Raw genomic sequence first — 14,264 nt, forward strand, 5'->3', positions numbered from 1 at the left:
AATTTCCTTTTGAAGTCTCTTCTGAATGTTCTAACTTGTTTTGTCCTTTGTATTCAACTAGTCCAGGAAAAATAACTTACTTATAAAGTCTTGGTTCAACCATCTAAATAAATGTTATGTGCTCCTAGATTATTGTTTATTTTTTTAAAAAAAGTTGATAGCTTGAAGTTTGCCAGAAAGCAAGTGTTGTGCAGTCTGCTGCTGTGAAGGACATGGACATCAGTGAAGGAAGGTATCAATGAAGATCTTCCTCCTGTGAAGCAGAATGTGCACTGACTGCTAATAAAATGCATTCCATTTCTGGGCAGGAAGCCTTTTTTTGCTGGGTTCTTATAGTTCAAAGTGCTCCTCTTTAGCAATTGTTACGTCTTTTGCTGGTTTTTCTTTCTGCACAGATCTCGAGTGGAAAATGTGAAGAAAGCGTAAAGTTAAATGTGCCCCATACATATTGGGGGGGGGAATAATAACTTTAGAAAATGTTCCCCTCTTAAAGAGTTCTGTAGGATCCTGCATATATCCGGTGTCTTTGATCTGCCCTCTCCAATGAAAGCTGACTGACAGGACAGTTTTTGAAAAAAAAAAAAAAAAAAAAAAGTTTTTTTTAATAAAAGCAATTATCTGTTTAAATGAAATGTCAACAATTCCACAGCAATATGCCTGGAGTATCTCTTGCCTTCTCCTCTTATTTCAGAAGTAAGCCGTTCATCAAGAGGACTGACTCTCTCAGCGAGAATGTTATTTTGCATTTGTAAAGCTTTTCTTCATATAGAGGTAGTGTTACAGATTTGGTTGCAGTGAGGTGGTGTAAATCCCTCAGTCTGCTGTTGCCTGTGAGCCATGAGCACAGTCTTAACAGTCTTGCCCAGAAGGTGAATAACATGGTAGGCATATAAAAATTCTTTTAACTCATTTGTGTAAGGTGGCTAGCTCTAGCTCAGCCAAGAGCTATACCTAAATAACAGTGCCGCCCTAGCTGTACCTCAAATGCAGGAGCTCAGCCCCTGAGAGAGGGCTCTACATTTTTAATGCCAACCTGCACGTGTGCTTGTATGTTCCTCGCAGCTTTACCTGCCCCTGACGTAGCTGAGCCGTGTGCTGACTCCTGTACAACAGCCCGGGGGCTTCTGAGCTGGAGCCTGAGTTCATCGCTCAGGCCTCGTGTGCTACGGAACACAGAGCCTCCCGTGGCAGGTCTAATGTAACGGTTCAGATGGGATTCATGTCGTATATTTTTAGCCACAAGTTATTTTAAGAGGTGGTTCAATACTACTGGTTTTCGAAGGCGCATCAAGGTGACTGCAACTGAAGTTCATTTTAAGAAAGTTAGTCTATCGTAAGCCAAGCTGACTAGAATGCAAAACATGAAATGATGTATTGTTGAAGTTTAATTTTTTCCTAAGAACCTCAACCTATGACTTTATAAGTAAGTCACGTGACCTGCCCACCCTGAATTTGAAAATATAGCCTTGAAAACATGCTGCTTGAGATCCTTAACATAGAGGCCTTTCTAAAAAAAAAAAAACCAACACACACATGCTATAAAAATCAAAGGGATTATAAAGTTAGAACAGTAAAGGAGAAGCTATACTGGATACAATGTAACCTAGAAATACAATTTTAAAACTCTTTTTTTCCTTGAAAAAAGCTGGTGCAGAGAATACTGGGTTTATCCTGACTGTTTAATAATGGCTAAGAATAATCACTTATTTATAATAAATTACGTCTGCAGTATAAATGAACATATGAACCTTTTAAAAGAGACATTGTTGTTACTTTTAGAGTATCTAAAATGGATTTAAACTATTTCAAGATTCATTTAATCACTTGCAATTTATATTAAGAATCTTCTATACAGCAAGTTGAACAGAAAAAAGCAAACATTCTAACAGCCCCTCTTCCCTAGAGCAATTTTCATATAAGATAGTTTTAAATAGCTATTTTAGCGCATTTGCGCCTGCTCTCTCTCCCTTTTTCTCAAGGTAGCACAGCCAAAAGACAATGCAAGAACTGGCATTTGTTGACTGACTCTGTTTTCTTCTCCAGCTGGTAAAGATAAGGGGAAGACAGAGACTTGAGACAGAACGTCCCAAAATGGAAAATGTGAACTTGATGTTTACTTTGCCAAATCTCCAGGGACTTTCTTCTTTTCCTTGGTTATAGTTGATAAAAACCACTTCCCTCTGTGTCTGCATGTCACTCTGTGCTCAATGCCAAAAAGTTTTCAACTTCAGCTGTGGATGAATTTGTTTTGAAGCTTTCTATTTTGCTTCACTGAACACAGTGCAAACCAAGGCAAGAAACTTAAGTAAAATCCAAACAGGTGCTCCCATTAAGAATATTTATGAGCAGCATTTTGTATATTCCGTTTTCTACTGTCCTTATTCTGGGGAAGAGGAATCCTCATCTTCATCCTCTTCATCTTCATCATTGAATGAGCATGGAGTTTCTCCCCGTGATTCCGAGTAGCGGGATGTTGCACTGCTGGACTGTTGACTGCTGGGGGCGAGAAACTGCCCAGTTGCTAAGGCCACTTCAGCATCCAAGCACAGCCCTGGATTCTCACTATCAAAACAACAGAAATGTCAAAGTTTAGAGGACTTGTCATGAAGTTTTAAGTTTTCTTTTTGTCCTCAGCTTTTCCTTTAGTTAAAGAAATGCTACTAACAAGGAAAAATCCCACAGCTTTATACGTAACACAGCTGACAGGTATGAAGACTGCTAAAATACTGGAAAGTTGCATTAAAAAGATTATTCTGTGGCTTTTTTCTCATAACTGGTAGAATTGCTCAAGCCAAGGAAAGCTTAATGAAAACCCCTTCAGTTTTGTCAATATACAGAAATGTTTCCAATATGAAATTAAGCTGTTAAATGCCATGAGGAAGAACCTGTGCCAGAATAATCCCTTCTTCCATTTTGTTAAGGTAAAAGTAACCTCGAAGCAAAGTATGGTTGTTCGGTGGGTTTTGGATTGGGTTTGTGGTGGTGGTTGATTTTTGTTTGGTTGTTTGGTTTTTAATTTAAAATTATGATTAGACTGTGTGGACTAAACTCCTTTCATGAGTGCTTAAGCAGTAGTGCAGTGAGACACCAACATTCTTTTGTGATGTTCTTCAGAAGCGCCATCAGGCTTTTCTCCACATGTCATTACGTATTTGTAGTCCATGCCCAGGCAGGAATTTAAGGTTAATCAGGAAAACTCTGTCCTTGTAATAAGGGCTTGGAATTGACACTATTCTTCTGAAACATAGATACAAATAGCTGGTATGTTCAGAGTTCAAAGCGTCTTGATTTGACCTTTCAAATCAACCCTCCCTTATCAAAGAAGACAGAATAAGAGTCTTTTTCACAATCAAAAATCAACCATAATGGAAAACATCTCATGTCCTGCATGTAAATGATACAAAATACTGAGGTTACCGAAAGTACCACAAGCATGTATCACTATCCTTGAATTAAAAAAAAAAAAAAAAAAACACTTTATTTACCTTGATTTAGTATCAGAAGTGCCTCCTGCTACCTCTAAATGTGAAACTGCTTGTGCTGAACTTGACAGTAACCCTTGGTTTATCCATGAAAACCCTGCAGACATATCTAGAAGAAAGCATAATTGTATTTATGAGGAGTTACTTAATTTTTTTTCTTCCTTTTACAATCACAAACTTTGCAGTTAGGATTCCTTAGTTTAGAAGAGAAGGTACCAGTAGCTCAAGCTGATTTCATCCTGCAGCTGTGCCCTGTTTCAAGATGAACTATATCTGTACCCGCCAGTGTTTGCAGATGCACTCAAGCCTTGCCCCCCCTCACACTCAGAACTGTGGTTATTTCTATGCAGCTTCTCCCTCGGCCTGAAGAGAATTCACACTGCAGATGACCCCAGCTAGTGGCTGTATGCAGTCACAGGGACCTGAAACAGAGTTTGGGAGTCCTTCCTGGAAATTCACTGCAGTCACATGCCCCAACAGCCGTCAGTGCCTTTGCTGTTGCACTTGGTGAAGGTATAAATGGAACTGAACTTGTCAGGATTGGGCAAGCTGCAGTGAAGCCACCCAGGCAGTATGCGTGTCAGCCGTGTGTTCTGATGGCCCAGGGCAGTTTCACCTTGGTGGTCTCATAGCTGGCTGTAATGCAGCCACCTAATTCTTTCGGACACTGAACAGAGGCGGCAGTCAGCTGGGGACATGAACAGGTCTTGTGCCAAGAGTATGAAAGAAAGAGAGAGCCTGTTGTACCCTGCACGTCTGATGTGCAAGTAAGTCTCCTCCCTAGGGCCAGGAAATTTTAGGATTAAAATGGACTTGCAATAAGGCTGAATTCCTTGAGAGAATTTGTTAAAAGCCCTCTGAGGGATGTGAATGGGTTACTTACAACCCTCAGTATTGTTTTCAAATTCCCTACCAGTACTGCCTGTCTGTTGTTTCCAGTTACGCACATTCTGCCAAGGGAATGAGCAAAACAAGTCCATTGACCCAGTTACGCTGATGGGATTTTTTTTTGGGGGGGTGTGTGTGTGTGTATGTGTTTTTAATTTCTTAGGTAAGGTGTTTCTGTTGACCTACCCAAATTCCATCTCAACACAAATTTAAAATTATCAGGCCTGTCTAGTTCTTTTTCATAGTGCTTGCACGTGGTTCTAGATGGATGCATTGAACCAGGAATTACAGCCCTTACTGTTCTTTTCTGTGCCTAACAAACCTCTGTTTTGTACAGCACGATGGCAGTAAAGTGGGATTGTACTAGTCATTTTATCTAGAATTGGTCTCACAGTGCATAAGAGGAATAACCAAATGTGGTTGTTACATAGGCTTTGTCATTTATCCTTCTGGGTTCTTATCAAGCTGTGGTTCCTTGAGATTTGGCAGTGTACTGCCGAGCTCAGGAACTGATTTAACAGCCATGTGAATTGGCTCACCCATCCATTGGGATTCACAGGCTGCCATGTTCTGTGCTGCGGAGACTTGTTAGCAGCACGGTGGTTAAATTACCTGCTACAAAGCAAGGCGAGCAAGGCGGATGTTCCTGCCAGCAGAGTCTTTGGAACATGACAGGAAACATTAATAAGTGGCAGCTTTAGGGTGATCTGTGAGGATGGAATAGATGAGAATAGTTGAATATGGACAGAGCTGGGTGGTTTTCATTAAGACTGCCCTCAATGCAGGTTCGTTTTTACAGAGAACAGGTTCTGACAGTCTGCTCCCGTCTGTGCAGGAGGAGGCTGAACCATTTGGAATGTCTGCCTTGTATTTAGAGTAATAAAGTGGATTAGAGATGTATCACAGCATTGTTTCCTGGTCTTTTGGAGGGCTGTACCTGTGTGTACATGCTTAATATTTCAGAAGAATAACAAGTCTCTGCTAGTAATCTTGTGGTTTATTAACAGCCTGGGATAATGGCTAGTTAGCTTTTCTTTCTGAAGAGCGAGGTGAGGGAAAGCATGGCTTTTACACATCAGGCAGAAAGAAGGTTCATGGGTGCATATCTGTGCCTTGTACTTTCATTACCTTACATTTCTAATTTCTATTTTCCAGTGGGCTCTGAGGAGCCAGGGAGAAGAGGAAGTATAAAGAAGTGGCATAATCTAGAGGTCCTAAACCGCCAGTGCCTTAGGGGGATACACAGAAGTGGAATGGTGTTACCACAACTATAAGTGCCTCGGAATTTTTATTTCCTGCTTTTTTATCTGTAGTCTCCTTCCTAGGAGCGAGGACTGAACTGACAAAGGCAGGACTTGGTTTTGCATTAACAGCCTGCAGTATACCCATGGCGTAAAAGGCACAGAATGTTACTCTGGATAGGGTTGTACAGGAGTGTAGGCTTGTCTCAGTCAGTGGCGTATTTCTGTTCATCCAGCAATCTCACTCTTTCCTTCACACTTCAACTATTCTGGTTTGAGCCCTTCACTAGGTAGTTCTATATGCTAAACTGTCAGGAACTCCTCGGCCAGATAACAGGCCTGCAGTTCAGTGCCCTGGACCAGCTCGTGAAGAGGGCAGAGGAGAGCGCCTGGGTCAGAATGAGGAAATGGGCAGCCCTGTGTAGCTGGGACTGGGGCCCTGCGATGCTGTCTTACGCTGGTGCAAGAAACAAGTGGTTGTTAGAAATAACACTTCTCCTTCTGCAGTAAGAAGCTGGCAAGTGTTGTGGTTGTAGTGCAGTCTGTTCCATGTCCCCCTCCTTCTCTGGATTTCCAACTTAGCTGAAGTAACACTTCAATGTTACCTTTTACTGTAAGGTATGGTGAAGCTGCCATATTCTCTACTCTTGCTCCCTTCTGGGAAACAAGAAAGTCAGTTTTAGAAGTCTGCATCAATTATGAGAATTGAGCAGCAGAAAAATGTGTTAGAAACATCATTTAAGATATACATAGTATTTTTCTTTATGGTGTTGATATGCTTAGCTTCTGCTGATTTCAATGGCCGTCAGACACGTGAGGATAATACCAATGTAGTACTTTTAAAATACGTATTAAAAATCCCACACTTTTCTGCTAAAACATCATGAAACCTATAGAAAACATAGAAGATGCTACTGTTATCAAATCAGGGCACTTGAAGAATGGCTAAAACACATGATCCTCCTGCAAAGAAAATACACTAAATAAGGTTTTGATGCACACAATGCCAGTTCAGCAGTTCCAAGCAAATTATTTGGCATGTTTAATGCAACTAGAAATTATGTTTAGGTTTGGTGGTTTTTTTGTTGGTTTGTTTTTTTTTTTTAAAAAAAAAACCTGAGGTGGTCCAAGTATTTTGTCAGTTTTAAATTTCTTTGCCAGTTTTTTGTCAGTTTTAAGTTTCTGAACTGGTTTAGACTCAGATTCTTCCAACTGCTTCTCCAGTCCTGTTAGCAAGCATGACAATGCAAACTACTGTTAGTGATTGGAAGTCAATAATTACCTGAAAACGAGATGACCAGGCTAAGGTCAAACTAACATTGTACAGGAAATGACTTACCTACACAGAGGTACTAGAACAGGACTGGTTTCTACAGCAGTTGAGTTCATGAAGCCAGCTAGTGTGAGAGAACTTTAATCTTGATAGTAATACATTTACCCAGTGAGTAAGTAAAAGCCCTTGATTTGCTTTTCTTTTATAGTAGTAATTGGAGCCAATGTACTTAAAAGTGCCATCATGGAAGCCATGGAAGTAACAATGATTTCTAAAAGCCAGTGACAAGCCTTCCATTTCACTGCTCCTGCAGTGTAAGAACAATGTCTAAAGACTGCCAGGGTTAAAACAGGAAGTTAGACTTAACTGGAAATACGTCATCAGGCATGCCGGCTTTTCAGGTATTGTGCAAAACATTTAAATCTGTTTCCCTAATTTGTCAGCTGCCTCTACTATGCAAGGCATCCTTAACTGTAGATTTGTGCTATTTAATTAAGTAGCAGCCAACAGACAGAAGAAACCTTTAAAATAAGTGTACATACTCTAGTAACAACACTGCTGGACTGATTTTTTCAGAGGCTGAAACAGCTGAATGTAACCCATACCTGAAGAGTGCGTTACGTGCCTCAATGCATTTTGAGTAAAAAATAAAATCAATACATTCCTTATAATTAAAATTCTAGATAGGTTTCTGGCTGCTGGTCTGCTACTAGGGAAATAACCCTAATCATGACATTCTTTAAGAATATGCCATCTTAGAATCTGTTTTCTTTTCTGTTTAGTTTCTTTGAAACAGAGTACTACTTGTTTCCTGCTTGCACAGGAACATCACTGTTGTTTTCCCTTTAATGCTTTCAATAAAAACACCACCAGAAGTACATTGGTGAGACTGAATTTTTTTCAAAAGAAACTCAAATAAACTACTAATCACTAGTTTAGACATGTAGTTTTATTGCTTAATCTGGTTTTACTCAGCAAATAGTGTAATGGCACAGGGGTTTTTTGCAAATGTAAAGAAACCCTATTCTCTGCAGATAAATTAATGCAGGTTTAAAATGAAGTAAAAATTTTAGTTTGCTCCTTGATACATGGGAGCAATTAAGTAACCTGAAGACTGCAACACTATTAAAAGATGTGGGTTCTGCTCCTTTCCCCTTTTTTACATTGGTGGTAAATCATGTGGTAAACAATGTTTAGTTGAATGAACATGCAAGGAACAAATCAAGATTTCTTTCAACTTCTTTTTTTGGCACCAGTGCAGCCTTATAAAGACTTGGTGTGTAATTTCAAAATTGACCAAAATTAAAATATGAAATCTTAGTTTTAAAACCCACAGGACAAGGGGAAGAGGAATCACAAGTGTTTGATAAACATAAGCACGTTTGATGTCGTTTGAAATGTTAAGCCATTTTAAACGTACTAATCTTAGTGAATGTAACTGAATTCTAATTTATATCCAGCAGTGTTTTGACATCACAAATTTTAAGAAACTGTTTAATTCTTAATTGTCTCGCATAGTAAAATCAAGAATACAAAAACACATGTTCAGCTTCCTGACTACTTAACTATATTTTTCTTAGCAAAACCAAATAGCATTTTTAATATAAACCCTGCATTTAAAAGATCCTGACATGAAGATTAAATGTTGCCAAGAGAAGGGGTCCTGGTTTGAGCTAGAACAGAACTGGTTCTCTTCAGTCATTTTACTTGCAGCTCAGCATCTGTCACTCGTTAGTGGCCAGCCCGGTGCTAACCTGTGACAGGGGGGAATCAGCTTTAGGAGAGTTTAAAAAAATTATGTCAACCTCCCTGGGTGAAAGACACCATTTTATACTGCTGTAATTTAAACATGACCAAAGCCTGGTTAGCAGAGAAGTCAAGGGCACTAGCTTTGTTCCCCCTTCCCTCAAAACAGAAGCTCTGTATACAGTAACTCATAGGGTAATGCCTCCTTTACAGGTAAGTCCCTCCCGACACCTGGAAAATGTTGGGCTACGTTTAAGCTTTGGGTGGAGCAAGAAGAACGCAGTCTGGCAGTAACTGAAGGACGTGATTACCAATTTTAGCAGCTCCAGTCCAATGATGCAACACTGAAAGAGATCTAGGTGTGAGTCTATTTAAGCGTGACCTGTCCAAACAGTGTGACTAGGGGAGGTTAGCGCCTCTGCACAGGACCCCTGTCCCGGAACTCTTCAGAGCCCCTTGCTGTATGCAGAGAAGCTCACTGCTCAGCTGGCACCTGCTAGCCATGGGTTTAATCTAAGTACCGCTGCTTTACATGCCAAGTAGCGTGTAAATGCCTGGACACAGGAGAGCCTACTGTCCGTGTATGGAGCGCACACTGAGCAGGTCTGCACGGACAGCGACAGGGAGAAGTCTGAGCAGAGCTCACCGACCTCAGGCCAAGTAAAGTGCAAATGCAGCTGGGTCACATATGGATTACACGCATCCAGTTCAAGATGCTCTTTTTCTTTCCTTTTCATCCTCAACTTGGGAAGAGCTGCTTTCTTCCAGTTTGCTTCTCTACACACCCACAGTTATTAAAAACTAATACTAACCCATGAAAATCTGTTCTTGGTGTTAGTTTCGTTCCTGAAGAAATAATTTCTTCATAATGCAGCTCAGAAGTTTGTTGTCATAAATCGGTGTGAATTAAGTTTACAGGACAACTATGATAAGCCTTCCAAAATTAACTGTAAACTAACTTGTTTATGTACCAACCCCACTAGCACCCATATAACTTCAAACGTTACACACCTGTGTAGGTTAAGATCATTACATTTGCTTCAGCCAATGTTATAAATTTGATGAGGAACAATAAAAGTCTCATCTAACTTACCTGTGATGTAGCCTTCTAAAGCTTTTGGCACCAGTGACTTTGCAGTTCTTAGGTCCTCAGCTGAGCATTTGCCTGCCTCAAGCCCAAAGGACATTCCCATTCTTTTCAGCACCTCACTGTCATCATGAATCTCAAAAGTGTTATCGAAATTAAAGAGGTATTCAAATCTGCATGTAAAAAGTCAAAGCGAGATGGTTTTGAAAAGAACACAGCTATGCTTTTTTTGCCTATTTTTCCTTTTTTTTTTTTTTTTTTTAGTATGCACTGAGGTGCATAGATTCTTCATTATCTATAAAGGGTCCTTAAGGAAAAAAAAAAGTGCAGCAAATGCTTTTTCTCTTCTGCTTCTGTGACTGGCATGCTTACAGGGTTTAAAATGGCACTTTCTCAATTAAAATAACTTCACCACTGCAGGAAGAAAATCTAAAATTTTCTACCTCATTAAACAGACAGAAAGGGGAAGAGGGAGGCCTTACTAGACATGAACCTCATTTGTACTAAATCCAGTATTTTTAAAGGTCACCTGCAGCCCTGTCACCAAAATAACTATTTTGGTTTTGCTTCTTTTACATTTCACCTTCTGTTCTAATGTGCAACACCTCCTGTGAACTGATCTATTTACCTTGGTGTAACTTTGCTTTTTTGGATGCGGTTGGATGCAGCTAGCAGAGCAGTCTGTTCAGCGTCCTGCATGTTCACAGCCTACCACTTCTGCTGCAGGACTCTCAAAATGTTTTTCATTGCATGTAAAAGTGGAGATAGGGATATAAACTTAATACAGCTTTAAGAAAAATAGCGTCACCTAGACTGGCCTTATGCTATGATCCCAGGCTATTAAAAAGCCTGGACAGCACTGGTCCCGGGATTACCCTGTAAGGCTCCTTCCTAGTACCTCATTTTCTGCTGACCAAACCTTTGTCCCTGGAAAAGCAACCCATCCATGAGACACGGCCTTTAGAAGAGAACTCACGGGTGGGTCTTCCATCAGCTCTCCAAGCTCATGCATGTCACCTGGATTTTCTCAATAGGTTTTTTTTTTAATACTTACTTTCTTATACCTGATCCAGTAAGTTTGGAAAAGTTACATCTTTTGTGCTTATACACAAAATTTTCATCTAGAAATCTACATGCTTTGTACTAGGTGTAACTGTCAGTTACAGGCATCAGTTCTTTGGTGACTCATAGGGTATTGTAAAATCTGTTGTTTATGCTGCTATATTTATGTAAGCATAACCACGTTAAAAGGGAAAATAAGATGTGTCACTGTACCTTTACTGGGTACAATTGCATCCCTGCTACCTAGACTGGTGCAGCTCAAGTCACTTAACTATGTTTACACCAACAGGGGATGGGAGAGCAGTGTCATACCAAGTTACTACCAGCAAGTTGTGTAGTTAACTAAGTAATAACTGAATCCAGCTTTTACGGTACAGGATGAAAGGCTGTATTTATTCATGGCTCTGCCTTTCTCCTCCCAAGTGTGGTGGTCAAATACTGGATGCTAGAAAGGAGTGTAACTCCTTTCCTCCCCTGCAGGTTTCCCAACAAAGAAGCTTACAGTAATATTTCTCCAGTAGAGTTTCTAGCCACCAGCAGCTTCTGACACAGGAAGTCCTACTCTTCTACCTTTGCTGTTAATAGCTACTTGAAGATTTTGTTTCAGGGACTTGACATGACCATTTTTGAACTTATGTAAACTCCTGGGATGAACAACATCAAACGCTATGATTTGCATAGACTAACTGGTACAAAACCACTTAAATTCTTTTGTCTAAAACCTGTCACCTGGTATCTTCACTTAATTTTAACTTTGATAAGAAACCGTGTACAGCTGTTCTGTATGCACATTCCCCATGTCATCCGTGATTTTATAGGCACCTCTGAATCCACTGTCCTCTCTTTTCTAGGCCAAAGAGTCCATCTCTTCCTTCTGTGAAAGCCTTCTCGTAGCTTCAGGCATTCTTGAGGCCCTCCTGTGTCTCTCTCCTGGTTATGCTCTACTCTTTCCAAGCATAAGACACCATATAGTATTCCAGATACAAAAGCACAGTACGTATTATTTATTACTGTTTTTCCTAATAATTCCTAGCGTTATTTTGGCCATTGCTGAGAAATCAACTTTTGTCCTCATAGAGTGATCTGCTGGGCTGCCATCTTACTATTTAGCGCTGAAAGCTAGGTCCAGAGGCCCGTACTGTGTGTGTAAAGTTTGGGTATGGTTTCTGTCTCTTTCCCATGGCAAGTGCAAATTTAATCTGGATTTTCTGCTCTTGCAGGCAATTCTTTCTCTAAGGGTACAGGAGCCTACTTCCTACATGTTTTCTCTAATGTATATCATCATATCTCCAATGCAAAATCATCTGCATTTCCTGTAAGAATGGAGATGTTCTAATTTTCCAAGTTTCTGATACATCTGTTGTGTCTCAATGCTTGTTTAAAACGAGGTATTAGGGTTCCTTTTTTTTTCTTTTTTCCTAAGACCCACAGCATTTATATAGAAGCACCATATACACTAAATACTTTTTCCTGTTCAGGTGCTTCATCTTTTCAACATAATTATTAATTTCTTCCTTTTTATCTAAAGACTCCTTTTCTTTACTCCCAACTTCAGGAATATCACTCCCAGTATGCTGCTTGGCACCCATCTGCCTTCTCAAACTCTAAACACTACCCAGTAACCTCTTTGTTTTACATGCGAGAAATTTCATACTGTTTTGGCTAAGTAAAGCCTGGTCTTGCATAGGAAAAAACTTGGAGGACACAAACCCATGTTCCTCATGATGCTAAATCCCCATTCCATGTACCATTTTTCCGAGCAGTTATTTTCTTTGGAAGATCCTCTGTAAATACCATTCTGAGTAGAGCAGCTAACACTGTGAGCTTATCTGTTCATTGGACTCTCTAACATCACCCGCTGTTGCATCGCAAATACCGACCAACCAGTGCTTTATGTAACTGCTGTCTGGGAGAAGAGAGGAAAACGGAAGCCCATTACAACCGCGGGTTATTAACTGAGGTTGAAACCAAGTGAAGGGCAAGCACTCAAGCTGACCAGTAAATGGGGCCAGGCAGCGCAGATACTCCCCAGATTTTGAATTCTCCCAGCTGAGTGACCACTTTTGCCAGCTGCCTTATTTAGCAGATCAGTGTAACAGGTTGACACACTGGCAGTTTCTGGCACTGCTTACCTATATACTGCTGCTGCCACGGATCAGCTGCACAAATAACAACCGCAGTGGAACGCTTGTTTAATTTGGGTTGTACAGCTAATGATCTCCAGATGATGGTAACGTTGAAGCTGGGTTATATAAACTGAAATACCAACAACTTAAATAATTTTGGTGTGCTCATTTTCAGTAGTGTTTTCTTACAGTTTGAGATTGTAGAAGCGTGTTAGGCTTGTCTAGATCCCAAATGCCAGTTTAATCTCTGACAACTTCAAAGCAGCAGTTCTGAAGTTTCAGCATGAAATCCTTGAACTTTTTAATGACTTCAAACCTAAATATAGAGCTGTTTAAAAGTGCATGAAGAACTGTATAGTATGCCTATAAAATAAGTGTATAGTTAAGCTAAACCAACATTGATCCTAAAATTCCCAACCTGCTGAACTGCAGTGCTGATGGGAGTATTCCAGAAGTTTTGTCACAGAATGTATCAGCCTTCAGTCCTATTTTCTACAAAAGTTCAACTTTTAATAGTATTGCTTTTTTGCATGTTGGTGCTTAGGTTACTAGAGACTGTCTATTTTTTGCTGTATGTTAATTGACTTGAGGTTCAGTGCAGGATTTGTATAGCACAGAGTGAAATCTGTAAGCTACAGTATTAAAGCAAAGCCAGCTATTTTCAGCTAATAAACTAGTTGTGATCCGATTAACAGTTAACATTACCTCATTCTTTCAGCCATCTTTTCACAGGATGAAGAGCACAAGCACGTAAGTGGAAGATTTCCAGATTAATACAGGAGTACAACTATAGCAGTTCGCTTAAAAAGGCAATATTTCAAGTTTCTTTATAATTTCCTTCCTTCTTTTCCTTCAGAGAGCTACATGCAACCATTTTTGCTATTAAAAGACACTTTCAAAGTTGTTGTTATCACCTCTAAGATGTTACTTTTGTGTTGCATGGATCACCTTGTGTTTCTGACTGAATCATTTATGTCATACTAGGAATAAGAATTCAGAAACACTGCTACATGGCTTCGTGAAAAGCTAGTGCTGTCCTAGTATAGAACTTCATCCAGTTACTTCTCCTGTGCAGTGAATGCTCTTTGAAATGCCAGTCTGCAGTCCCTTTTACAACAGTGAAAGGCAGCCTGTTTTAACTAGCGGTTGTAAAGCAACGTTGATAACTTACTCCTGTTACCCCTGCAGTTGCATTAAATATTTAAAAAAAAATGCAAACCAAAAGACAGCCTTGAAGTGACGGTGGCAAATTTAAATGCATAATTAGTTTTAGTTAACTAGAAAAATTTCTCTCATTTGTTCAAAGAAAAATTCTAGTTCACAAAGAAAATAAAATTCTAAAACTGGATTCTATAAACA

At 39.8% G+C, this 14,264-nt stretch overlaps 1 protein-coding gene across 4 annotated transcripts in view; it reads right to left on the minus strand.

Annotated features, from left to right (window-relative positions):
• Positions 1 to 2,237: 2,237 nt before the first annotated feature.
• Positions 2,238 to 14,264, minus strand: part of TFDP2 (transcription factor Dp-2) — a 44,292-nt gene continuing 32,265 nt past the window's right edge. For all 4 annotated transcript variants that reach the window (XM_086468009.1, XM_086468010.1, XM_086468012.1 and 1 more), the window contains 3 exons: positions 9,724 to 9,890; positions 3,486 to 3,591; positions 2,238 to 2,562 (listed from right to left, as the gene is read on the minus strand). In XM_086468009.1, the coding sequence (XP_086324135.1) occupies positions 2,379 to 2,562; positions 3,486 to 3,591; positions 9,724 to 9,890 (457 nt within the window). In that variant the 3' untranslated portion in view covers positions 2,238 to 2,378. The remainder of the gene's footprint in view (positions 2,563 to 3,485; positions 3,592 to 9,723; positions 9,891 to 14,264) is intronic.

This window comes from Leptosomus discolor, chromosome 7 (assembly GCF_034619465.1).
Source record: "Leptosomus discolor isolate bLepDis1 chromosome 7, bLepDis1.hap2, whole genome shotgun sequence".
NCBI lineage: Eukaryota > Metazoa > Chordata > Aves > Leptosomiformes > Leptosomidae > Leptosomus > Leptosomus discolor.